Source organism: Pelodiscus sinensis, chromosome 9, assembly GCF_049634645.1.
Source record: "Pelodiscus sinensis isolate JC-2024 chromosome 9, ASM4963464v1, whole genome shotgun sequence".
NCBI lineage: Eukaryota > Metazoa > Chordata > Testudines > Trionychidae > Pelodiscus > Pelodiscus sinensis.
In genome coordinates this window covers 65269257-65296368 of record NC_134719.1, presented here as the reverse complement: position 1 = coordinate 65296368, position 27112 = coordinate 65269257, and the positions used below count along the sequence as shown (strand labels likewise).

The window sequence follows — 27112 nt, the reverse complement described above, 5'->3', positions numbered from 1 at the left end:
ACTGGTGCCCATGCCAGTGGGGGGGGCGGGCCATGACGTCTGTCCATGCCCAGTCTCCTCACGCTGCATGCAAATTGTCTCTAGAGGAAGGGTGGCAACTGGCTGAATTCTCTCAGCATGTTACCTGAACCATGGACTATCTGCCCTGCCCTGCCCAGCCCCACAATCCGGGAAGGCCTCGCGGGCGAACAGCCTCTCGCTCCACATCTGATCCGTCACCCTCAGCCCCGAAGGAAACCTGCTGGCGGCTTTCGAAAGACACGCCTGGGAGTTACACCCCACCCCGCCGCCAGCCTCACACACACACACAGAGCAAGTGTGTGTAAGACACACAAAGGGCAGGGGAAGCCGACTGACCACATGGGGAAATGGCTGTGTGGAACGTGCTCTCACTCGCTCGCTCTCACACACACACAAACACGCACACACACACACACTGTGTGTGTAAGACACACAAAGGGCAGGGGAAGCCGACTGACCACATGGGGAAATGGCTGTGTGGAACGTGCTCTCGCTCGCTCGCTCTCACACACACGCACACACACATACACAAACACAGTGTGTGTGTAAGACACACAAAGGGCAGGGGAAGCCGACTGACCACATGGGGAAATGGCTGTGTGGAACGTGCTCTCACTCGCTCGCTCTCACACACACACAAACACACACACACACACTGTGTGTGTAAGACACACAAAGGGCAGGGGAAGCCGACTGACCACATGGGGAAATGGCTGTGTGGAACGTGCTCTCGCTCGCTCGCTCTCACACACACGCACACACACATACACAAACACAGTGTGTGTGTAAGACACACAAAGGGCAGGGGAAGCCGACTGACCACATGGGGAAATGGCTGTGTGGAACGTGCTCTCGCTCACTCGCTCTCACACACACACGCACACACACACACGCGCACACACACACACACCCCCGACAGAGCCCGAGATCCGGGTTTGATTCCCAGGCGCCCAGTGATCGCCGGCTGGGTGCTGTCTGGAGCAGCGAAAGCGGCACCGGTGATATCGACTTACTCCCGGACCAGAGCCCCCCTCATTCTGACTCCACCCCTTGCACAGGAATCCCCTGGTGTCGTCAGCGCCTTCCCTCGGGCTGCCATTCATTTTGTTCAAGGAGGGGTGAAGTTGATTCCGTTTTGGTTTAGTCCTCCAAAAATCTACACCCCCCCCAGGCGTCCATACGCATCCGGGCTCCTTTCCCTCCGTCACAGCCAGACCAGAGAGGAAGTGGCGCTTGAATTCAGCCCCCGAAGCTCAGCCAGAATCGACCGAGGCGGTTTACCTGCGAGCCCGGGTTTATCGCCACCATGAAACTGTGGCTCGACAGCTGCACCCCCAGCAAGTGGGGGATTTAAGAGACGGAAGGGCAGGCTGGCCCCCGAGTGCAGCAGCGGCGTTTGGGACCGGCCCAAGCCAGCAGCCGCGCCCTCCAGCGCAGGCCCCTTGCGACACTTACCCGGATTCTCCGCATCGCAGTCACAATCTCCACCCTGCTGTTTGGCCGCGGCACATCCAGGCTTCCAACGTACTGGGGAAAAAGGGGGGGATTAGCATAGCTCCCACGCCTATGGAACTGCACAGAGCGCAGGGACTTTCCGCCAGCCGCCCCCTGCCGACGAGAACCACTGCTCCTTAGGGCCGGTCTACGTCACGAGTCCCGTCTCTCCCCCCGTCTGGACCTTTGGCTTCACCCCCCGGCCCTACCTCTCCCATTGCAGAATCTCCGCCCAGTCTCCCTAGGCGGAGTCGCTACAGCCCTCGCCCCATGGACTGGCCTGCACAGCCTGTCTGCAGATGGTTCCTTCGCCCCTCATTTCCCTGGCTGCTAAAAAAAGTGAGTTTCTGATTCTGACTCAATGTGCCAACCCTCAGCGTCCAGCCACTGGCTCCTGTCAGGCTCTTGCCCCTTTGCTCCCCACAAAGGCGCTTGTCGGAGATGCCCAAGTCACCCCTTAAAACGGCCCTGGCCTGGCTCTCCCTCCCAGGCAGCCCCCCGCCACGTCTGCAGCTCTTTGCTGAGCTCCTTCCAGCAGGATGCCAGAACTGGCCCCCGCGCCCAGTGCCGGTCTCAGCGCTGCACACAGCTCAGCGGTCAGCCGCCCCCAAGGCCTGCGCGTCGGGTACCACAACACCCCGCTGGGATGTTCCATCACCACCTCCAGGTCCCCGAGACGAGGACTGAGGTGAACGTGTGGGCTGGGGCGCGCGGTCGGCCAGCCCGGCGGAGCGAACGTCACTCTGTACTGAGCCAGCGCGGTTCGGCCAAACCTCCGCCAGGTCCTGAAGGAACGCAGACGGAAACGGCCGAACTCCTAACTGCTTTGAAACCAGCTTCTGCCCCAGCCGACGGGAGCACGGCTAACGTGACGCCCTTTCCGTAAAGGCTCCAGAGGCGAGCCCAGCAATCCCAGGCCGGCAAGCCCGACTTCAGGCCCAGGAGACCACAGAAAGATGGAATCGTAGAACTGGAAGGGCCCTCGCGAGGCCAGACACCTGCCCTCCTGGCAGGACCCAGCACCGCCTAGACCATCCCTGATGGGCGTGTGTCCTGCTCTTCAATAGCTCTCGAGACCGGGACTCCACAGCCTCCCTGGGCAATTTAGTCCAGTGTTTAACCACCCGACAGGAAGTTCTTCCTGAGAGCCAACCTAACTCTCCCTGCTGCAATGTAATGGCTGAGGCTATAACCAAGAGCAGCACTGGCAGACAGAGATGAACGTAATTTGCTGGGGAAGAGTCAACATCAAGGGCTACCCGGCCTCCCCACTCCGCTAGAGTTCTTTGAGGGGCCAACAAGCACGTGGACAAGGGGGACCCTGCGGATCCAGATACTTCGATTCCGAGAACGCCTTCCGAAAGGTCCCTCACCGAAAGCTCTTAAGCAAGCCAGCGGTCCCGGGGTCAGAGAGAAGGCTGGCTCACGGCTCAGCGACTGGCTGGAAGACAGCATAGGAAGGGATGGCCAGCTCTCAGAATGGAGAGTTCATTAGTGGGGACCCCCAGCAGTCTGTGCTGAGGCCAGTTCTACTCCTCAGATTCATAAGCGATCTGGAAAAGGGGGTGCACAGCGAGGGGGGCAAAATCTGGGGACAATCCTGAGAGTATTTTTCTAGGTACAGCGCTGGCGGTGAAGTGTTACAGATGGATCTCACAACACTGGGCGCCCGGGCAACACAGCGCCAGACGAAATTCAATGCTGATAAGTGCAACGCAAGGCACGTCAGAATCCCAACTCTGCACAGAACATAGCAGGATCCCAATCGGCTGTTCGCGAGATCTTGGGGTCATTGTGGATACAGAAATTCATGATATGCCCACACCTTAAATATTGCGAGCAGATCTGGCCACTCCGTCTCACAAAGATCTATTGGAATTGGAAAAGGTACAGAAAACGGCCACAAATGATTAGAGATGTGGAACAGATTCCATTGAGGAGAGGTTAAGAAGACAGGGACTGGTCAGGCTGGAAGAGAGACAACTACAGGGATATGATAGAGGTCTCTAAAATCATGAGTGGTGTGGAGAAAGGAAATAAGGACGAGTTAGGGTCTCAATGCCAGAACTAGGGATCACCAAATGAAATAGGCACAGACTTAGAAACAAGCCAAAGGAAGCATTTTGTCACATAATGCAGTCAACCTGTGGAACTCCTTGCCAGAGGATGTTGTGAAGGCCAAGACTAAAACAGGGTTCAAAAAAGAGCTAGATAAGTTCAGAGGACAGGTTCATCAGTGGCTGTTAGCCAGGCTGGGCAGGGAGGGTGTCCCTAGCCTCTGTCAGAGGGAGGGAATGGGTGACAGGATCACCTGATGTTCACCTGTTCTGTTCATCCCCTCCAGGGCCCCGGGCATTGGCTGTATCAGAAGACAGGACACATGGTTCTGACCCAGCGTGGCTGTTCTAAACATTCCTCGCGTTTCCATTTGTTGAGGAACACCAGGCGGGATACTCCGGAGCAGTCACACCACAAGTCTAGACCCCCTCCCTCGGTCGCCTGACCCCCACCCGGCCGAGAGCCCAGGACAGTCACCGTGAAGCCGGCGCCAGTGGGAAGCGATGCCCACAGCTACGTGCGGGCGAGAGCCGCTTGCTCAGAACAGCACCAGCTCCCCGGGAGGGCCAGGAGGAACGTGGAGTCCAAAGGTGCCATGGCAGCTGGAAGCTGACGTTGATCAGAGAAGGAAGGACGGGGCAGAGGTGCTTCCAGCCAGGCAGTGTGCAAGGAAACACGAGCCCTCCTCAGCTTCTTCACACCTGGGACTTTGCACGTTTCACCCCTGCACCAGCGCAGGCTCCAGCTCCTCCGCTACCTACCCAGCCCAGCGGCTTCCTTCTGCCACGGCCCAATGGCCAACTCGCTTCCTGTGCTAGTGAGGCTGGAAACCGGGATTTTCCCCATGAAAAACGTCACGGAAAAGCCCCAGCTGCTTCCCGGGGCTGGAACTCTGGAAGGCGGACTCCAGCGCAGAAGTGCTGGCCGGGAGGGAGCCTGGCAGCGCACAGGGAGCCCGCCCCCCGCATCGCCAAGTCCCCAGCACGTCCCTCAGGTCTGGCTCTGCAGCGCAAAGCTCTGTAAGCAGCTGGCCTGGCGGGCAGGGATGAGCTGGGCCATCCACTCCCCGCAGGGCACAGTGCCAGACAGCCCCTGGGGCACGGGAATGCTGCCCTGGCCCAGGCTGGCTGGGGCAGCCCCATGGCCCTGCGTGGGAAGCCCCCAGCGCCCGCAGGCAGCCAGATTCACCCCTGCCCGGGGGCTCGCCCCCCCAGGCTGAGCAGGGCAGCCACACTCCCCAGGGAGCACAGACCCGCCTGCCCCTCGCCCCGGGAGGGCTCAGCCTTTGCTGGGGGTTGGGGCACATCAGGGACTTGCCCGTTTCCGCCAGCAGCTGCCCGGGCCTCTGTGCGCTTGCCCTGGGACAGAGCCCGACGTGCCCCCGCAGGGCTCTGATGGGCCCCTTTCCAGGAAGCACCCGGGAGCCCTGCCCTGCTTGGGGGCTGCTCCCGCCCAGGCTGGGGAAGGGAGCCAGGCAGACTGCTTGGGACACAGCTGGGCCACAGGGCGGGTGCCTGGCTGCTGGGTAACCCTAGAATCCAGGGGGAGCACGGTGCGTCCATAAATACCCCCCCGGAAGGGTAAGGAGCTGACAGCGCATTGCCGGAGCAACCCTCCCCCGCAGGGCCCTACGCCCTGCCTCAACCTGTCGCTTAGTCGCAGCGAAATGCAGCCATCCCTGGGGGGCAGCGCGTCACCTACTGACAGCACAGCAACATCCACAGCAGCTCTGGGCCAAGGGGACTGGACAAGAGCACAAGGCAACCCCCGGGGCTGCAGCCTGGCTGGGACGCTGAACGAGGCTCCTCCGCACTTCAGGGACGTGCCCGGGCGCTCCCGGGCCTGGAGATCAGGACGTGTTTGCACCCCAGTCGAAAGCTGGCCTGGCCCTTTGCTGAGAGCTCCCCCCGCGACACCCGGCCAGGGACCCCCACGGCACTGGGACGGGGTTACCTGCAGCCGGCTGACCGCAGGCGAGAGTGAACAAAGGAACCCGGGGAACGCACAGCTCGCTTCCCATTCAGCGGATCTGCACGGCCCCCTTTTGCCCCCTTCCTCCCCTCCCCCGCCAGCACGGCCCCCTTTTGCCCCCTTCCTCCCCTCCCCCGCCTGCACGGCCCCCTTTTGCCCCCTTCCTCCCCTCCCCCGCCTGCACGGCCCCCTTTTGCCCCCTCCCTCCGCACCCGCCTGCACGGCCCCCTTTCCTCCCCTCCCCCGCCTGCACGGCCCCCTCCCCTCCCCCGCCCGCACGGCCCCCTCTCCTCCCCTCCCCCGCCCGCACGGCCCCCTTCCCTCCCCTCCCCCGCCTGCACGGCCCCCCTCCCCTCCCCTCCCCCGCCCGCACGGCCCCCTCTCCTCCCCTCCCCCGCCCGCACGGCCCCCTTTCCTCCCCTCCCCCGCCTGCACGGCCCCCCTCCCCTCCCCTCCCCCCGCCCGCACGGCCCCCTCTCCTCCCCTCCCCCGCCCGCACGGCCCCCTTCCCTCCCCTCCCCCGCCCGCACGGCCCCCTCCCCTCCCCTCCCCCGCCCGCACGGCCCCCTTTCCTCCCCTCCCCCGCCCGCACGGCCCCCTTCCCTCCCCTCCCCCGCCTGCCCGGCCCCCTCTCCTCCCCTCCCCCGCCTGCACGGCCCCCCTTTCCTCCCCTCCCCCGCCTGCACGCCCCCGTCCTCCCCTCCCCCGCCTGCACGGCCCCCTTCCTCCCCTCCCCCACCTGCACGGCCCCCTTTCCTCCCCTCCCCCGCCTGCACGCCCCCGTCCTCCCCTCCCCCGCCTGCACGGCCCCCTTCCTCCCCTCCCCCGCCTGCACGGCCCCCTTTCCTCCCCTCCCCCCCCCGCCTGCACGGCCCCCTTTCCTCCCCTCCCCTCCCCCGCCTGCACGGCCCCCTTTCCTCCCCTCCCCCTTGCTAGCACCCTGGCTTTCCCGGGATTAGGTGCCGGTGCCTATGACATGGCGCACTGTTTCCTGGGGTATGAATCATAATGCTTAAATTAAGCGATAAGACAACAGGGCATAAAATCTGGAGCAGTGGCTGGTTCCCACTGACCGGCGCGGCCCCGCGCTCCCCCAGCTCTGAATCGGTTTGCAGCAGCACTGCAGCGCTCAGGAGCCCTGGCTCACTTTAGATTTTGTTAATTAAAAAGGCCCTTCCCCCAGCAAGCACCCCGACCGTCCAGGCCCGGTGTCAGCCGGCACGCCAGCCCCCATTGCCAAGGTGCACCCCCTTCCAACGCTGTTCAGGACGGAGCCTGTGGCAGTCACGGCGGCCGTGTCGGGAGCACGCGTGGCGAACGCTCGGTGCACGCCCGCTCTGCTCGGCCGGCCCAGGTCCCACCACGGCGCTGTGCTCTGGGGCTCTGGGGCTCTGCTCGGCCGGCCCAGGTCCCACCACGGCGCTGTGCTCTGGGGCTCTGCTCGGCCGGTCCAGGTCCCACCACGGCGCTGTGCTCTGGGGCTCTGGGGCTCTGCTCGGCCGGCCCAGGTCCCACCACGGCGCTGTGCTCTGGGGCTCTGGGGCTCTGCTCGGCCGGCCCAGGTCCCACCACGGCGCTGTGCTCTGGGGCTCTGCTCGGCCGGCCCAGGTCCCACCACGGCGCTGTGCTCTGGGGCTCTGGGGCTCTGCTCGGCCGGTCCAGGTCCCACCACGGCGCTGTGCTCTGGGGCTCTGGGGCTCTGCTCGGCCGGCCCAGGTCCCACCACGGCGCTGTGCTCTGGGGCTCTGGGGCTCTGCTCGGCCGGCCCAGGTCCCACCACGGCGCTGTGCTCTGGGGCTCTGGGGCTCTGCTCGGCCGGCCCAGGTCCCACCACGGCGCTGTGCTCTGGGGCTCTGGGGCTCTGCTCGGCCGGCCCAGGTCCCACCACGGCGCTGTGCTCTGGGGCTCTGGGGCTCTGCTCGGCCGGTCCAGGTCCCACCACGGCGCTGTGCTCTGGGGCTCTGGGGCTCTGCTCGGCCGGCCCAGGTCCCACCACGGCGCTGTGCTCTGGGGCTCTGGGGCTCTGCTCGGCCGGCCCAGGTCCCACCACGGCGCTGTGCTCTGGGGCTCTGGGGCTCTGCTCGGCCGGCCCAGGTCCCACCACGGCGCTGTGCTCTGGGGCTCTGGGGCTCTGCTCGGCCGGTCCAGGTCCCACCACGGCGCTGTGCTCTGGGGCTCTGGGGCTCTGCTCGGCCGGCCCAGGTCCCACCACGGCGCTGTGCTCTGGGGCTCTGGGGCTCTGCTCGGCCGGCCCAGGTCCCACCACGGTGCTGTGCTCTGGGGCTCTGCTCGGCCGGCCCAGGTCCCACCACGGCGCTGTGCTCTGGGGCTCTGCTCGGCCGGCCCAGGTCCCACCACGGCGCTGTGCTCTGGGGCTCTGCTCGGCCCGGTCCAGGTCCCACCACGGCGCTGTGCTCTGGGGCTCTGCTCGGCCGGCCCAGGTCCCACCACGGCGCTGTGCTCTGGGGCTCTGCTCGGCCGGCCCAGGTCCCACCACGGCGCTGTGCTCTGGGGCTCTGCTCGGCCGGCCCAGGTCCCACCACGGCGCTGTGCTCTGGGGCTCTGCTCGGCCGGTCCAGGTCCCACCACGGCGCTGTGCTCTGGGGCTCTGCTCGGCCGGCCCAGGTCCCACCACGGCGCTGTGCTCTGGGGCTCTGGGGCTCTGCTCGGCCAGCCCAGGTCCCACCACGGCGCTGTGCTCTGGGACTCTGGGGCTCTGCTCGGCCGGCCCAGGTCCCACCACGGCGCTGTGCTCTGGGGCTCTGGGGCTCTGCTCGGCCGGTCCAGGTCCCACCACGGCGCTGTGCTCTGGGGCTCTGGGGCTCTGCTCGGCCGGCCCAGGTCCCACCACGGCGCTGTGCTCTGGGGCTCTGCTCGGCCGGCCCAGGTCCCACCACGGCGCTGTGCTCTGGGGCTCTGGGGCTCTGCTCGGCCGGTCCAGGTCCCACCACGGCGCTGTGCTCTGGGGCTCTGCTCGGCCGGCCCAGGTCCCACCACGGCGCTGTGCTCTGGGGCTCTGCTCGGCCGGCCCAGGTCCCACCACGGCGCTGTGCTCTGGGGCTCTGCTCGGCCGGCCCAGGTCCCACCACGGCGCTGTGCTCTGGGGCTCTGCTCGGCCAGCCCAGGTCCCACCACGGCGCTGTGCTCTGGGGCTCTGGGGCTCTGCTCGGCCGGCCCAGGTCCCACCACGGCGCTGTGCTCTGGGGCTCTGGGGCTCTGCTCGGCCAGCCCAGGTCCCACCACGGCGCTGTGCTCTGGGACTCTGGGGCTCTGCTCGGCCGGCCCAGGTCCCACCACGGCGCTGTGCTCTGGGGCTCTGGGGCTCTGCTCGGCCGGTCCAGGTCCCACCACGGCGCTGTGCTCTGGGGCTCTGGGGCTCTGCTCGGCCGGCCCAGGTCCCACCACGGCGCTGTGCTCTGGGGCTCTGCTCGGCCGGCCCAGGTCCCACCACGGCGCTGTGCTCTGGGGCTCTGGGGCTCTGCTCGGCCGGTCCAGGTCCCACCACGGCGCTGTGCTCTGGGGCTCTGCTCGGCCGGCCCAGGTCCCACCACGGCGCTGTGCTCTGGGGCTCTGCTCGGCCGGCCCAGGTCCCACCACGGCGCTGTGCTCTGGGGCTCTGGGGCTCTGCTCGGCCGGCCCAGGTCCCACCACGGCGCTGTGCTCTGGGGCTCTGGGGCTCTGCTCGGCCGGCCCAGGTCCCACCACGGCGCTGTGCTCTGGGGCTCTGGGGCTCTGCTCGGCCGGCCCAGGTCCCACCACGGCGCTGTGCTCTGGGGCTCTGCTCGGCCGGCCCAGGTCCCACCACGGCGCTGTGCTCTGGGGCTCTGCGGGCGGGGGGGGACAGGCTCGCAGGAAGCAGAGACCTCTCAGCACAAACCAAACCCTGAAATCCAAGAACTGGGTTGGACAAAGAAAAGTCCAAGTTTTCGGCAGACCCACCCGCGTGCCCGAGCCCTTTCGGGGGAGCCCTCTGCTCCTTGGCCCTCCTAGAGGCACTGGCCTGTCCCTTCGGGCCCCTCAGAAACGCGCGCCAGGCGCTTGTCCCGGCCCCCCAAGGCAGCCAGGCTGGGGGCACGCTCCCCCCCCCGGAATGCACTCCTCCCCCGGCGTCCCCAAGACTGGGGCCAGGACGCTGCTTGCTGGTCCCCTCCCCTCAGGGAAACCCAGCCTGCCCCTTCCTCTCCCTCCTGGCTGGGGAGGGCCGGGCCGAGCCCTGGGAGACACAAAACTTGTATCCGCAGCTGCAAAACCGAGCGCGGATGTTGGATCCCCGGGGCTAGACGGGCTGGGCTCTAGGCAAGGGGCAGGCACGAGTGACCCCTGCCGGGAGCTTTCCTCTCGCTCCGGACAGTCCCACTAGCGCCGTGCTGGGCAGTCGGGGGGGGTACGGTGCACGCACACTAGCGCCGTGCTGGGCAGTCGGGGGGGTACGGTGCACGCACATTAGCCCTGTGGCAGTCGGGGGGGGTACGGTGCACGCACACTAGCGCTGTGCTGTGCAGTCGGGGGGGGGTACGGTGCACGCACACTAGCCCTGTGCTGTGCAGTCGGGGGGGGTACGGTGCACGCACACTAGCCCTGTGCTGTGCGGTCGGGGGGGGTACGGTGCACGCACACTAGCCCTGTGCTGTGCAGTCGGGGGGGGTACGGTGCACGCACACTAGCCCTGTGCTGTGCAGTCGGGGGGGGTACGGTGCACGCACACTAGCCCTGTGCTGTGCAGTCGGGGGGGGTACGGTGCATGCACATTAGCCCTGTGCTGTGCGGTCAGGGGGGGTACGGTGCATGCACATTAGCCCTGTGCTGTGCGGTCGGGGGGGGTACGGTGCATGCACATTAGCCCTGTGCTGTGCAGTCGGGGGGGGTACGGTGCATGCACATTAGCCCTGTGCTGGTGCGGGTCAGGGGGGGGTACAGTGCATGCACATTAGCCCTGTGCTGTGCAGTCGGGGGGGGTACGGTGCATGCACATTAGCCCTGTGCTGTGCGGTCGGGGGGGGTACGGTGCACGCACACTAGCGCCGTGCTGGGCAGTCGGGGAGGGGGGGGGGTACGGTGCACGCACACTAGCCCTGTGCTGTGCGGTCGGGGGGGTACGGTGCATGCACACTAGCGCCGTGCTGGGCAGTCGGGGGGGGGGGGTACGGTGCACGCACACTAGCCCTGTGCTGTGCGGTCAGGGGGGGGTACAGTGCATGCACATTAGCCCTGTGCTGTGCGGTCGGGGGGGGTACGGTGCATGCACACTAGCGCCGTGCTGGGCAGTCGGGGAGGGGGGTACGGTGCATGCACACTAGCGCCGTGCTGGGCAGTCGGGGGGGGGGGTACGGTGCACGCACACTAGCCCTGTGCTGTGCGGGTCGGGGGGGTACGGTGCATGCACACTAGCGCCGTGCTGGGCAGTCGGGGGGGGGTACGGTGCATGCACACTAGCCCTGTGCTGTGCGGTCGGGGGGGGTACGGTGCACGCACACTAGCCCTGTGCTGTGCAGTCGGGGGGGGTACGGTGCACGCACACTAGCCCTGTGCTGTGCAGTCGGGGGGGGTACGGTGCATGCACATTAGCCCTGTGCTGTGCGGTCAGGGGGGGTACGGTGCATGCACATTAGCCCTGTGCTGTGCGGTCGGGGGGGGTACGGTGCATGCACATTAGCCCTGTGCTGTGCAGTCGGGGGGGGTACGGTGCATGCACATTAGCCCTGTGCTGTGCGGTCAGGGGGGGTACAGTGCATGCACATTAGCCCTGTGCTGTGCAGTCGGGGGGGGTACGGTGCATGCACATTAGCCCTGTGCTGTGCGGTCGGGGGGGGTACGGTGCATGCACACTAGCGCCGTGCTGGGCAGTCGGGGAGGGGGGGGTACGGTGCACGCACACTAGCCCTGTGCTGTGCGGTCGGGGGGGGTACGGTGCATGCACACTAGCGCCGTGCTGGGCAGTCGGGGGGGGGGGGTACGGTGCACGCACACTAGCCCTGTGCTGTGCGGTCAGGGGGGGTACAGTGCATGCACATTAGCCCTGTGCTGTGCGGTCGGGGGGGGTACGGTGCATGCACACTAGCGCCGTGCTGGGCAGTCGGGGGGGGGGGGGGGTACGGTGCATGCACACTAGCGCCGTGCTGGGCAGTCGGGGGGGGGGTACGGTGCACGCACACTAGCCCTGTGCTGTGCGGTCGGGGGGGGTACGGTGCATGCACACTAGCGCCATGCTGGGCAGTCGGGGGGGGGGGTACGGTGCATGCACACTAGCCCTGTGCTGTGCGGTCGGGGGGGGGTACGGTGCACGCACACTAGCCCTGTGCTGTGCAGTCGGGGGGGGGGGGTACGGTGCACGCACACTAGCCCTGTGCTGTGCAGTCGGGGGGGGGTACGGTGCATGCACACTAGCGCCGTGCTGGGCAGTCGGGGGGGGGGGGTACGGTGCATGCACACTAGCCCTGTGCTGTGCGGTCGGGGGGGGTACGGTGCATGCACACTAGCGCCGTGCTGGGCAGTCGGGGGGGGGGGTACAGTGCACGCACACACTAGCGCCGTGCTGGGCAGTCGGGGGGGGGGGGGTACGGTGCACGCACACTAGCCCTGTGCTGTGCGGTCGGGGGGGGTACGGTGCATGCACACTAGCGCCGTGCTGGGCAGTCGGGGGGGGGGGGGTACGGTGCACGCCCACTAGCGCCGTGCTGGGCAGTCGGGGGGGGTACGGTGCACGCACACTAGCCTGTGCTGTGCAGGTCGGGGGGGGTACGGTGCACGCACACTAGCGCCGTGCTGGGCAGTCGGGGGGGGGGGTACGGTGCACGCACATTAGCCCTGTGCTGTGCAGTCGGGGGGGGGGGGGTAACGGTGCACGCACATTAGCCCTGTGCTGTGCAGTCGGGGGGAGTACGGTGCACGCCCACTAGTGCCGTGCTGGGCAGTCGGGGGGGGTACGGTGCACGCACACTAGCCCTGTGCTGTGCAGTCGGGGGGGGGGGGGTACGGTGCACGCACACTAGCCCTGTGCTGTGCAGTCGGGGGGGTACGGTGCACGCACACTAGCCCTGTGCTGTGCAGTCGGGGGGGGGGTACGGTGCACGCACACTAGTGCCGTGCTGGGCAGTCGGGGGGGGGGTACGGTGCACGCACACTAGCGCCGTGCTGGGCAGTCGGGGGGGGTACGGTGCACGCCCACTAGCGCCGTGCTGGGCAGTCGGGGGGGGGGGTACGGTGCACGCACACTAGCCCTGTGCTGTGCTGTGCTGTGCTGTGCTGGGCAGTCGGGGGGGGGGGTACGGTGCACGCACACTAGCCCTGTGCTGTTGCTGTGCTGTGCTGGGCAGTCGGGGGGGTACGGTGCACGCCCACTAGCGCCGTGCTGGGCAGTCGGGGAGGGGGGGGTACGGTGCACGCACACTAGCGCCGTGCTGGGCAGTCGGGGGGGGGGTACGGTGCACGCCCACTAGCGCCGTGCTGGGCAGTCGGGAGGGGGGGGGGGTACGGTGCACGCCCACTAGCGCCGTGCTGGGCAGTCGGGGGGGGTACGGTGCACGCACACTAGCGCCGTGCTGGGCAGTCGGGGGGGGGGGTACGGTGCACGCCCACTAGCGCCGTGCTGGGCAGTCGGGGGGGTACGGTGCACGCCCACTAGCGCCGTGCTGGGCAGTCGGGGAGGGGGGGGGTACGGTGCACGCCCACTAGCGCCGTGCTGGGCAGTCGGGGAGGGGGGGGTACGGTGCACGCCCACTAGCGCCGTGCTGGGCAGTCGGGGGGGTACGGTGCACGCCCACTAGCGCCGTGCTGGGCAGTCGGGGGGGGGTACGGTGCACGCCCACTAGCGCCGTGCTGGGCAGTCGGGGGGGTACGGTGCACGCACACTAGCGCCGTGCTGGGCAGTCGGGGGGGTACGGTGCACGCCCACTAGCGCCGTGCTGGGCAGTCGGGGAGGGGGGGTACGGTGCACGCACACTAGCGCCGTGCTGGGCAGTCGGGGAGGGGGGGTACGGTACACGCACACTAGCGCCGTGCTGGGCAGTCGGGGAGGGGGGGTACGGTGCACGCCCACTAGTGCCGTGCTGGGCAGTCGGGGAGGGGGGGTACGGTGCACGCCCACTAGCGCCGTGCTGGGCAGTCGGGGGGGTACGGTGCACGCCCACTAGCGCCGTGCTGGGCAGTCGGGGAGGGGGGGTACGGTGCACGCCCACTAGTGCCGTGCTGGGCAGTCGGGGGGGTACGGTGCACGCCCACTAGTGCCGTGCTGGGCAGTCGGGGGGGTACGGTGCACGCACACTAGCGCCGTGCTGGGCAGTCGGGGAGGGGGGGGTACGGTGCACGCCCACTAGCGCCGTGCTGGGCAGTCGGGGGGGTACGGTGCACGCCCACTAGCGCCGTGCTGGGCAGTCGGGGGGGTACGGTGCACGCCCACTAGCGCCGTGCTGGGCAGTCGGGGGGGTACGGTGCACGCCCACTAGCGCCGTGCTGGGCAGTCGGGGGGGGTATTTCCTACTATTGGTTCCGCGTGCGGGCAGGAAGCCGTGTGGAATTCCTGGGTCGGTGCACGTTTTCACTGTATTCTTGGTTCCATACTTGCCGCCGGGTGGGGGACTGGTGCGGCTGCCCGCGGGCGTGTGCCAGGGATGGGAAGGTGCTTTTGAAAGAGGCGGGTCCCGCACTCGCTCTGCACAGAGCTAGGAGGCAGGATGCGGGCCCCACTCGTACACTGCGGGAGCCCTTGTCCCGCTGGGCAAGCAAACCGTTCCACTGCGGGCCCGTCATTCCTTAGAATCCGCCCACTAGGCGCCTCAGGACAGGGGCCCAGGCAGCCTGAGCCGGGGCCCGGGGCCCGCGCCTTGCGAAGCGGCACGAGCAGCAAGCACCTGGGGTTTTTCCGCAGGGCTGGATGGAGCCGGTCTCGCTCGCTGTGGCGTGCGGCGAACACACACTGAACGCGCGGCTATAAATACATTGCCAACAGCTGCTCCTTTCGCTGCCAGCCAGCCCGCCGGGCTCTGACCGAACCACCCGCCTCATCCCACCGGCAGCAAAGGTCAGGGGTCAGGCAGTTTGACTCTGCGGCTGGTGGAAAGGCGCCAGAACCTCTCTCCACAGCCCTAAGAGACCGGTCCCAGCATTTTCAGGGGTACAGTATAACGGAAGGAGGCGGCGTCTCCCACGTCTGGGGGGCTACGTGAACGGGCGGGAGTCAATGCACATTTGTTTGCCAGGGCGGTTTCTCGAAGCCCAGGGGATGCCGCTGACACGCACACGCGTAGGGACGTGTGCAATGGGATCGGGTGTTCTCTGCCAGCTGCTGCCCAACAGCCATGCCCCTGCGCCCACTCCCCCGCTGGGAGCCGCGCTGAACTGCGTGGGGAACAACAGACGGGGAACCCCAGAACCTCTTCCTGGTGCTTGGCTGAGAGTTCACTGTTCTGTAGCAGCAGCTCTCGGAGGGCTGACGAGCTCGCTGCCCGGCTGCCGTGGGCTAGTGCCTGGATGGCAGCTGTCAGCGTGGAGAATCCGCCCCCGTGCCAGCGGTTACCGACCCTCGCCGTTAAAACGGGCGCCCTATCGGTCCAGCTACAGCTCCCGGCTGGCAGCCCGTCAGACCGTCTTCCACAGACGGAGCCCGTTTACTTAATGCTCGGCCCCAGGTAGGGACTGAGCCTGAGCCGTCACCCTGAACCGGCTCCTCCCGCTAACCCGGCAGAGCCCTTTGCACGTCGCTCCCAGGCACGTTTTCCACTCCTCGGAGCCCTCCCACCGTTAGCCACAGCCTGAGAATCTCACAATCCCAGGGCTGGCACAGACCTCACGGGGTCATCAAGTCCAGCCCCCGCCCAAGGCCGGCCCAATCCCAGCCTTCTTGAACTGTGGGTCCCAGAACCGGACCCAGGATCCCAGCAGCGGCCACCCTGCAGGCAGTGGGAAAGCAAGCTCTTGGCACCACTCCAAAGGCCCTGCCGATGCCTCCCAGAACTGGAATATCCACACAGCAATATCTCAGCTGCCTCTGCCGCCCACTGACAGGGCCACTGCTCCAGGTCACGTGGGAAAGTCCACATCCCAGCCACAGGGATAAGCGGAACACAGGTTTCATTGCCTGAACGCGGCAGCAGGGCTGGGCCGTGTAGGCCTGCAGGGGTTAAAGTTCGATTCCTCTAGGCCAGCCATGAACCCCGCAGGCAGAAACACCAGGTGTTCTTTATCAGATGGCCTTCATCAGCCACAGCCCCACGGCTAACTGAGAGCCAAGTATGGGGTAAACAACACGACCTCGGTTCTCAGCCCCATGGGAATGTTGAAAGTGGCACTGAGCTGGTGCACGCTCACCTGGTAACAACTGGGCTGTGTCTAGACTGCATCCCTTTTCCGTAAAAGGGATGCAAATTAGACACATCGCAATTGCAAATGAAGCGGGGATTTAATCCCCCCCGCTTCATTTGCATAAACATGGCTGCCGCTTTTTTCCGGCTCGGAGCTTTGCCGGAAAAAAGCGCCAGTCTAGACACGGATCTTCCGGAAAATAAAGCCTTTTCCGAAAGACCCCTTATTCCAAAGGCTTTATTTTCCGAAAGATCCCCATCTAGACTCTCGCTTTTTTCCAGCAAAACTCCAAGTCGGAAAAAAGCGGCAGCCATGTTTATGCAAATGAAGCGGGGGGGATTTAAATCCCCGCTTCATTTGCAATTGCGATGTGTCTAATTTGCATCCCTTTTACGGAAAAGGGATGCAGTCTAGACACAGCCCTATAGTATAACTAGTGTAGTGAGTCCCATGCCTGGTGAGTCTCACCAGGGACCTAGACCTCAGAGGGTGCCCTGGATTCCCCCAGCTGGAGTCACGTCCACTGCGGCCCAGTGCGAGGTGACAGGAACGGGACTCCCCGCAGACTGAAGGGGCGTATCCATTTCTAAGTGCCTGTTACTCTCCTATGCATTGCTCTGCCTGTGCTTATTGGTGTGTCGCTGTGTAACCATCTGGCAGTATTAACCCTGCAGTAGTAGTGATGCGGTGAATTAATAAAAGCAACTATCCTTAGGTGACTCTGTGCTGAAGCGAATCCATAATCCTGTTTGGCCAAGGCCCTGTGAGTTGATAGGCTGGTGCAAAACTAGAGCTGGATTCCAGGATGGGAGGCCTCTGCTCCTGGATACTTGTGAGCCTGGGCACCTCCCAGGAGTGCCTTATTGCCATCACTTAACAGGCTCAACAAGCTCCCGGGTGGCCCAGAACCTCCATGGGGTCTGTTGGTGGGTATGCAGAGGGCTGGGGCAGGTGACGTGGGGAGCTGTGAAGAACTGGGACGCAGTGGGCTGGAGGAGGGGAGCGGCTCAGGACAGAGGCAGGAACAAAGCTGTGTGTGCAAAGTCCCGGCAGAGCGAGACAGCAAAGAACCAGCCCTCTGCAAAGCCTGCAGGGCATTAAGGGAGCCATATGTGCACAGCACTGAGAGCTCAGCACACGGCTCACCAACATCTGGGCTTTTCGCAGTAATCACCTGCAAATCCACAGCCCCGCTGCAGGAGGGAGCAAGGCCCGAGTGGCAGCAGGCCTTTCCCAGCCCTTCCTGGAGCCCTCTCCGCCCTCCGGCCAGGCAAACAAGCAGGGCAGCCCCATGGCCATGGGAGGCAGGTAGGTGCCCAGGCGCTGAGAGGGCAGAGATGGCTGGATGAGCGCCACCCTCACTGGCAGCCGACTACTCCCTCGCTCCAGCCGCATCCTCACACGTCTCCCTCCAGGCAGCAGCTGCCACGTGGCACACACCGGGGCCCAGCCCCCTACACCCACTCTACGGCCGGCAGCCTGTGCCATGCAGAGCGCCAGCCCCAGCCTGACACGCAGCCCCTGCCCGGAGCCTGGCGCGGCGGCCGCTCCGAGCTGCAGGAGGGCAGACAGGGAAGTGGACAGGCAGAGAAGGCACCAACGTGCTGGCCGGAAGGTTCGGGGCACTCCGGCCTCTGCACCCAATGCTTTGTCCACAAGGCTCCGTCCTGGCCCACAGCCCCACTGGACCGGACAGCAGCCAGGCCACCAGGCGCGCTGACAATGGGCCGGTCTGCACCGCGCCAGGCACGGCCAAGCTCTCCTCCCTGGGCTGCTGCAACAACACGCCCCACGCTGGCCTCAGCCCTCCCCTCATTCCAATTAGTGGAAAGCGCAGCGTGAGCGAGCGGGGGGCTGCTCTCTAACGAGGTGCCCTGGCAAGGCTACAGAGGCAGCAGGCGCATTGCAAACGCCAGCAGCTGCTTTGCACCACGTCTCCCGGAGCCGCGGACAAGCAAAGACAAAGCACCAGTTCTGCAGGGTGCTCGTGCCCCCGCCTGGCTGCCGACACCCCCCGCACTCTTGCACAGGCACAGCCCAGGGCAGGGCCCCCGGTGGAATTCAGCAGGGCTGGCGGCAGAAAGAATGCAGCCAGCTCAGTGCCGCGCAGCACGCGTGCCAGGCAGGATCCAAGCATGCCCGCCCCAGCCGAGTGAGGGGTGGCCCCTCCCCCACAGCCTAGCAGCTGGGGGCTGCATTAGGGCCTGGGGAGGGCCCGCGGGGGAGAGGCGCAGCAGCAGCTGCGGGAACAGACACCACAGTGCTTAGCCGCGGAGAGGGCAAACCACCTGTCCCAAGCCCCACCCCCGTGTGCCCAGGACAAGCCAGGCCCAGGTACGCCCAAGGCCTGGCCAGGGACTCCCGAAGCAGCGCGGGGCAGCCGCCTGCCTGCTAACACCGGGACTCAGAGCTGCTCAAAAGGTTCCCCTCTCCCCCGCACAGAAACAACCCCAAAAGCAAAGGACGAGCTTGCTTGCGAATGACGCCCACGCTGGGACGAGCGCTCTCTCCACTCGCCAGCATCGGCGCCTGGCGGGCACGGAGGGGCTCAGCACAAACCTGCAGGAGGGCAAGGGGCCCGTCGGGTCGGACCTGGACTGCTGCCCGCTGGAGGCCCGCCCAGGAGCAGCTGGGAAGTGGCAGGAGAGCCTGAGAGGAACAAGAGCCCAGCGCCTGTGGCCTCAGTCTGAGCCGGGGGCTCAGGTGTGTGCGTCACCCGCACACCTGGTCCCAGCCCCCAGGGAAACAACTCGGCGGCCGTTGCACAGAACCGCTCATTGGAACATGTCCCCCAGCACCCCCAGCGCCCCCCGCTGCCCCCGCACGAGAGAACCAAGCCAGGCGTCCCCTCGGCCACCGCAGGGGCAGGGGCAGGAGCAAGCAGCCCCGCGGCCCCACGTCTCGGGGCTGCAATGTCTGTCCAAGCTCCCCGCAGCTCCGTGGAGAGCGGCTCAGGCTCAGGGGTTCCTGGGGAGTCCATGGATGCGCCCGGGCCTGGTCCGAGGGGCAGGGCTTACCCGCACTCCCAGGCTCAGCCCCCAGACAACACGCTCCCTGCACACTCCTGCCTTGGAGCTAGAAAGAGGCAGCGGAGCAGAGAAGGCTCGGAGGGTCTCAACGCCCATTTCGTTAGTTCACGGGGCGCTGCGCCCCTCCCCCTGCCCGGGCGCAGCGCGGGGCTCTGATCGCAAGCCTGGAGCAGTTTAAGGGGTCTGGCTTCTGATCTCAGCCCAGAGCGCCAGCCACAGCGCGCAGAACAGAACGAAAGCCCCCTCCAGCGCCCACCAGCCTGGCCAGGACACATTCAGACGCAGGACGATCTGGGACATGGCCAACGGAGGCGCACAGAGGGGGTGCTGTCCCTGAGAAGACAGGGCAGGATTCTCCAGCTATTGGATTTGTCCCCAGACAATGGATTAGCACCACCCCGGAAGAGACTTAGCTCGCGTTTGACTTCCCAAGCCAGCCCATATGGTTGTCCACACCCGCAGCGGAGAACCTGTACCCCTCCTGCCCCCCAAACAGCATCCTGAGCCCCTCCCGCCCCCCAACCTGAGGCTCTCCTGCACCCCAACCCCCGTCCTGAGCCCCTCCCCAAACCTGTACGTCTTCTGTACCCCAACCCCCATCCTGAGCCCCTCCCCAAACCTGTACATCTTCTGTACTCCAACCCCATCCTGAGCCCCCCCAAACCTGTACGTCTTCTGCACCCCAACCCCGTACGTCTTCTGTACCCCAACGCCCATCCTGAGCCCCTCCCCAAACCTGTACGTCTTCTGTACCCCAACCCCATCCTGAGCCCCCCCAAACCTGTACGTCTTCTGCACCCCAACCCCATACGTCTTCTGTACCCCAACCCCCATCCTGAGCCCCTCCCCAAACCTGGAGCTCCCTCCTGCACCCCAACCCCCGTCCTGAGCCCCTCCCCAAACCTGTACGTCTTCTGAACCCCAACCCCCATCCTGAGCCCCTCCCCAAACCTGTACGTCTTCTGTACCCCAACCCCCATCCTGAGCCCCTCCCCAAACCTGGAGCTCCCTCCTGCACCCCAACCCCCATCCTGAGCCCCTCCCCAAACCTGTACGTCTTCTGTACCCCAACCCCCATCCTGAGCCCCTCCCCAAACCTGGAGCTCCCTCCTGCACCCCAACCCCCATCCTGAGCCCCTCCCCAAACCTGGAGCTCCCTCCTGCACCCCAAATCCCTCATCCTCCCCACAGCTTGCACCCCACTTCTTGTTCCTCATACTCTGCCCCAGACCTGAGCCTCCTGCTGCACTCTTGTCCCATGAATTTTGTTGTGCGCACCAATAGGAAGGTGATGTGTCACGTGTCACCTACATGTGGCACATCCCCTCCGCTCAGGTGCATGTAGGACAAGTCATCTGGCGTACGGGTCAGTCAACTCCGCCCTGCCCTGCCGCTCCCCCGCCCGCCCCGGTTTGCCTCTCACTGGCAGCGGGTGCCCATACTCAGTGGGGCTAAGCTGGCAGCCAGACCCCTCACCCCACACGGCTGGGCTCCCAGGTGAGATCGACCTGGTGATGAGCTGAGGGCTCCTCCCCACCCACTCCTGGGAACGCCCTGGCCTGCCCCCCTGCGCCTTCTGGCACGGGCAGCCCAGCTCCGCCTCGTGGGGCGTGGGCCTGGCTGACCCCTGCGCCCTGGCTGCTCAGCATGCTGCAGGCTGGCAAAGGAAGCGAGGGGGCCAGCCACTCCTACGAGCCCACGGAGCAGCAACCTGCAGCCCCTGCCCTCCTCGCCCCCCCCCCAGCGCTGCTGGAGAGGAGAGGGGCCAGCCCACCGCCAAGGGGCAGTCTGGCCTTTGCGACAGTGCTGCGCCAGAGCCAAGGAAAGGCCAGGAGGGGCCCAGAAGCAGGTCCTGCCCCACAGCTCCTCCTGCCGCACCCCCCGCCAGGCCCTGCCCTGGACCCACAGAGACCAATGGGGACTTGGATGAGTCTCACTGGCGGGTTTCAAGGGTGACCCGAGACCCGTTTCTAACCCCCCGTGGCCCAGCGAGGCCCCTGCTCAGGCAGAGCGCATGGGTCACTCGTGCACCGTGCGTCACGGGGGCCGATTACTCCAGGCAAGAGAGGTCCCTTTGCACAAGTGCTTTGCGCGGGCCCGCGTGTCGAATCCGCGAGTACACTCAGGCCTGGGCTCGCCTCCCCCCACGCAGCGCGCAAGCAGGCTGAGAATTCCCATCGCCAGAAGCCGAGTGCTGCTCCTGTCCTCCCAGGGGCTGCAAGCCACAGATCCCGGCCTCCGGGCTGAACTCCGGCGTGGGTAACTGCATCCCACCGCGCCCCCAGATCTGGTCAGAGGTTCCCTGCCTCCCGCCTCACCACCCCTGGGCAGGGCAGCGCCAGCAACACACCTGCTGCATCCCCCTCAGACGTGGGCGAGCCACGGCCGCGAGATCCTTCCGCATAAGACTGAGGGACGCGTCAGTACCTCCCTGAGTTCTGCCCAGCCCACACGCGGCTGGAGAAAGGCAGGACACGGCTCAGGCAGTGCGGCAGGAGGAGCCCCTTGAGCAGCACAATCTGGGAAGACGGGGTGAAAGGATGCTCCGCGGTGCACCTGCACCTCACCGGACACACAGCACTTCAGGGGAGGAGAGCAAAGGGGGCTGCAGAGAGCAAGGCCAAGGCGCCCCCCTCCGCGGGGCAGGAGAGACCGCAAGCAGACAGGCAGCTGGGCCGCGTCAGCGGATGCAGCCTGGGACAAATAAAAGAACGGACCGGGCTTTATGTTCCGCACCACCCTTCCCAGGGAGCAGAGGGGTCCGCTTCTGCTCCCAGGCTGCCCCCCGGCCGACAGGGACCAGACTGGGCACCACCTCCGCTCCACGTGGGCTGAACTCTGCACCCTTGGCACAGAGCGGGGGGAGAGTGAAGTCCGTTCCTGGGGAAGTCGTCTGGCAGCCCACCACACAGGCAAGGAGCAGATGCCAGACTGGCTCCAAGACCACGTCTTCTGTGGCTGAGCAGAGCAGGGTCCTCGGCCAGGCCCAGCCCGCGCCGGTGAACAGGGCTCTCCCGGCTGGGCCAAGTGACACACACAGCTTCAACCGCAGGAGCCTTGCGCGTCCTCGCCCCACTGCCCTCCCTGCCCGGGTGACGCTACAAGTGGGGTGTCACTGCTGCTTGAGACAGCTCCCTGCAGCCCAGTGCAGCGCAGTGACCCGGGACGCGGGTGACCGTTGCCAGAGACAGACAGTCACCAAACGCCTGCCGCTCAGGTCAAATCATGGGAGGGATTGCCAAGTTTCCCGCACTCTGGGAGGGACTCACCGGTGTTGAGACTGCAAAACCCCAACCCAAATCTGCCAAGAGTAAGAAGAATGCCTCTGTATTGGTAGGGCCAAACCCGCCTCCCTCTGGCATCCCCGGCCTCCCACGCTGCCCCAGAAAGGCACAGCCCAGCCGGCCTGTCGGAGGACAGGCGCCTGAGCCTTCAGGAAGGCCGGACGAGGACAGAGGGCTGGCAGTGCGCGGTGCAGGCCAGCATCTTGTCACCAGGAGCAAGGAGCTCCTGTCACTGTTGGTGTTTATCTTCCTGCTGCTAAATCCACCCATGTCAGGCCTTAGAAATGAGACTGCAAGACTCTCGGTGCTGGGACGGGGACTAGAAGTACAATTTGCAAAAGCAGTTAGTGACAGAGGAGCCTAAATTCCTTGGCGAAAGCCCCACACGTCCTTAGGCTCCTAATTTCCATGAGACTCCAGCGAAGCCCTACATCACTTTGTGAATGGAACTTGGGTGTTTCTGTAAAGCTCCCTCCTGCGTCTTACTCGGAGCCTGTACAGCACCCAGCCCCGCGGGACACTTGGCAGCGATCACACGAATGGAGAAGCCAGTGTCGATGGCCGATTTCACAAAGCTATTTTGATCAGGCTGCTAATGCTAGAGAAAGCCACAAAGAATCGAATAGACAGTAGCCCAATGCCTGTGACTAACGCTGTCGCGCTTGGCGTTGCTCCCCCGGGGCACTCGGCTGGGCCGCCACACGGGAAAAAGCGGCGCAAGCGGCCGTTTGGGGTCCGTGCTGCATGGGGAGCGCGGGGCCCAAACGGTCGCTTGCTCCTGCGCAGCAGCCCAGCTGAGTGGCGCAGAAGTCAGCCGAGCGCCACGGCAGGAGGCGAGGGGGGGCGGGACGGTGACGTGCGGCGTGACAGCGGGTCCAGGCCCCGCCCCCTGGCTGTGAACAGACCCTGGCTGGGGGGAGGGCGGGGGAATGAGGGGGAGGTGGAGGACAACTGGGAGGCTGCAGGATCAGTGCTGGGGTGAAGGGAAACAGTGCAGGGGGGCAGCTGAAGGTCACAGGCAGCTGCTCAGCCAGGCTGCCACGTGGGAGCAAGCGGCGCAAACAGCCGTTTGGGTTCCACACTCCCTATGCAGGAGGAGGAGAAGAGAGAGAGAGAGTGAGCGGCAGGAGGAGAAGAGAGAATGAGAGGCAGGAGGAGAAGAGAGAAAGAGAGTGAGAGGCAGAAGGAGAAGAGAGAATGAGAGGCAGGAGGAGAAGAGAGAAAGAGAGTGAGAGGCAGAAGGAGAAGAGAGAATGAGAGGCAGGAAGAGGAGGACAGAAAGAGAGTGAGAGGCAGGAGGAGGAGGACAGAAAGAGTGAGAGGCAGAAGGAGAAGAGAGAGTGAGAGGCAGGAAGAGGAGGACAGAAAGAGAGTGAGAGGCAGGAGGAGAAGAGAGAATGAGAGGCAGGAGGAGGAGGAGAGAAAGAGAGTGAGCGGCAGAAGGAGAAGAGAGAATGAGAGGCAGGAGGAGGAGAAGAGAAAGAGAGAATGAGAGGCAGGAGGAGGAGGACAGAAAGAGAGTGAGCGGCAGAAGGAGAAGAGAGAATGAGAGGCAGGAGGAGGAGAAGAGAAAGAGAGAATGAGAGGCAGGAGGAGGAGGACAGAAAGAGAGTGAGCGGCAGAAGGAGAAGAGAGAATGAGCGGCAGGAGGAGGAGAAGAGAAAGAGAGAATGAGAGGCAGGAGGAGGAGGACAGAAAGAGAGTGAGCGGCAGAAGGAGAAGAAAGAATGAGAGGCAGGAGGAGGAGGAGAGAAAGAGAGTGAGCGGCAGAAGGAGAAGAGAGAAAGAGAGGCAGGAGGAGGAGGAGAGAAAGAGAGTGAGCGGCAGGAGACAGAGGAGAGCTGCGGGGGGGGGAAGCAGTAGAAGGAGGGGAGAGAGAGAGAGACGGAGTGAGAGACCGGAGGTTCAGGGGAGAAGACCGAGATAGAAAGGGAATAGGATGTGGAGGAGAGACCTGAAAAATCCCGTTTTCTGACGGGCTATTTGGCTAGTATTAAAAGAATAGGGCAGGGCTCATTTGCCAAAACAAACTACATTTCCCTTACACACCAAGGGGCTTGGAACTTGAAGGATCCGTTGGGCGGAGCCCTGCGTGGATACAAAATCGGTATCTGCATCTGCAAAAATGATCCACAGATACCAGCATCCACATCCAGATATCCATGGATACGAAGCAGATACAAATTTTGTATCTAGAACCCTGCAAATTTGTGGGTAACTGTGGCCGTATCCTCAAAAAGAAGCCAGACATACCCACGTCTGTGGAAGTGGATACCCGCAGATTTCAAGTGGATTTGCTGGGCCGGATCCAAAGCCCGCTGCTGTGCATATGGAGGCAAGCCAAACATACACCTACCAGGCACCAGCAAAGAAAGAGCACAGAGCAACAGTGAAAAAGGAAGAACTAAAACTGTTGTAACCACACTGCTGCAAAACAAGGTGCACCTTTGTTTGGAGAAGAGGCGTAAGCGCTAGCCCCTGCCTGAGCAAGCTGTAGCAGCAACCGGAAAAATCCCAGCAGGGCAATGAAGGTAGCTAGAGCGAGAGAGGTGTAAGTTACAAAGAGCACAGGCTGCTCTGTGTGGGGGAGAAGATGGAACTGGCACCGAGAGGCTCAGAATCACGAAGAAGCTGGTACTGCCAGCTCGTGAACCAAGCTGATCAGCAGCCCTTGGCAAGCACAGGTGCCGCAGGAAGCATTCTGCTCCGTGGAAACAAATGCCCCAGCACTGCGCAGTGGGGAACAATCCTCCTCACTCCAAGTCTCCTGCTGCCGTTTTCACCCAGTTGTCCTAATAAAAGGTCGGTCCCCGGGCAGCGCCATTCGGCCGGCTCGAGACCCCACCTAGTCGTCCCAGCTTTACTCTCACTTCCTACCCCCCCCACGCCAGAGGAGGGAGGAACAAACCCCACAGGGATGGGATCAGTTTGCAGGGCACTTTGAAATTCTTTGAGATGCAAAGACCCAGTCTAGAGGCAAGTCCTTCCCGAAGAGCCAGCCCCAGGCATGCCTTGCTGCAAGAGGCTGAAACGCTGAAAACCTCCCACCCCCAGTCCAGTCCAAAGTGACACGCCAGACCTGGCGGGGCGGAAACGTTTGTTTTTCTCTGGAACACGCAGCTCAAGCGCTGGCTGCAGCCAGACACCGGCCCCAAACTGACTGGACCAAGGGTCTGAACGGGCAGCAAATCGGATCTTTCCATGGCCACTGTCCAATTCAGCTGCCACTTTGCATGGCCACCGGGCCACAGACGCGCTGGCCAGCAGGCAAGAGAGGCAGCGGATCCCGGGACAGGTCCTGTCCCCACCAAGGCCAAAGGGAAGTGACAGTCACGGCGGGGTGAGTCAGACTGAGGAATGCACTTCCCGGGGAGCTGCCTAAGTCCTTCCAGAAGTAGACTGGGGCCCAGCCAGCGGCGGGTGTTGACCTGCGCTGACATCGCCATCCCCCTTAGAGGCCCGGCTGTGGGGTCAGCTCAGCCAGCCCGGGAATGCCAGGCTCCCCCCGGCTCCCGCTGGAGGGAAGCCAAGCGCCCGCCCGCCCGACACCTGAGCGCGGCTCCCGGCGCCGGCTGGGGAGAACCGGGACCAGGAAACGCGCATTTCCCATGGCAGCCCGCCCCGGGCAGCTCCTAGCCCGTCAGCCCCGCACCGCACAGCCCGCCCCGCGCAGCCCCGCAAGCCCAGCGCAGCCCTGCACGCCCCGCATCGCACAGCCCGCCCCGCGCAGCCCCGCAAGCCCAGCGCAGCCCTGCACGCCCCGCATCGCACAGCCCGCACCGCCTGTCCCGTTTGCACAGCACAGCCCCGCACCGCCTGTCCCGTTTGCACAGCACAGCCCCGCACCGACCGGCACCCGCACAGCCCCGCACCGACCGGCATCCGCACAGCCCCATACCCGCACAGCCCGTCCCGTCTGCACCGCACTGCACAGCCCCGCACCGCCTGTCCCGTCTGCACAGCACAGCCCCGCACCGCCTGTCCCGTCTGCACAGCACAGCCCCGCACCGCCCCGCATCGCACAGCCCGCCCCGCGCAGCCCCGCAAGCCCAGCGCAGCCCTGCACGCCCCGCATCGCACAGCCCGCACTGCCTGTCCCGTTTGCACAGCACAGCCCCGCACCGCCTGTCCCGTTTGCACAGCACAGCCCCGCACCGCCCCATACCCGCACAGCCCGCCCCGCACCTTGGCCTCGAAGCACAGGCCGCGCTGGAAGGCCTGGTCGCTGTGCAGCGGCACGCGCGGGTCCCCGCGCTGCTCCACCGGGCTGTAGCGGGCGGCGCGGGGCATGGCGGCAGCGGCCGGTCCTGCAGCGCCCCGCGCCCGGCTCCCCGCGGGGCGGCCGAGGGGCGGGGCGCGGAGCATGCGCAGTGCCAGCCCGGCCGGCCAGCGCGTGACTCGGGGCCAGAGCGGACCGGGAGCCCCGCCCCGCACGGCCGCGTCACAGCTGTTGCTGGGCGGCGGTTGCCACGGCAACGCGTGCGGCGCCCACCCACCTCAGGCGCGAGTGCGGGAGGGGCACAGGCTCTGGAGGGAGTTGGGGTGCGGGAGGGGCGCAGGCTCTGGAGGGTGTTGGGGTGCGGGAGGGGCTCAGGCTCTGGAGGGAGTTGGGGTGCGGGAGGGGCTCAGGCTCTGGAGGGAGTTGGGGTGCGGGAGGGGCGCAGGCTCTGGAGGGTGTTGGGGTGCGGGAGGGGCTCAGGCTCTGGAGGGAGTTGGGGTGCGGGAGGGGCGCAGGCTCTGGAGGGAGTTGGAGTGCGGGAGGGGCTCAGGCTCTGGAGGGAGTTGGGGTGCGGGAGGGGCACAGGCTCTGGAGGGAGTTGGGGTGCGGGAGGGGCGCAGGCTCTGGAGGGAGTTGGGGTGCGGGAGGGGCTCAGGCTCTGGAGGGAGTTGGGGTGCGGGAGGGGCGCAGGCTCTGGAGGGTGTTGGGGTGCGGGAGGGGCTCAGGCTCTGGAGGGAGTT

General features: G+C 65.4%; 1 protein-coding gene across 1 annotated transcript in view; it reads right to left on the bottom strand.

The window, feature by feature from the left end:
* NOS1AP (nitric oxide synthase 1 adaptor protein) overlaps positions 1 to 26516 on the bottom strand; it is a 49158-nt gene extending 22642 nt beyond the window's left edge. The window contains 2 exon segments of the mRNA XM_075937089.1: positions 1477 to 1548; positions 26339 to 26516. Of these exon segments, the coding sequence (XP_075793204.1) occupies positions 1477 to 1548; positions 26339 to 26443 (177 nt within the window). The 5' untranslated portion in view covers positions 26444 to 26516.
* Between the last annotated feature and the right edge of the window lie 596 nt (positions 26517 to 27112).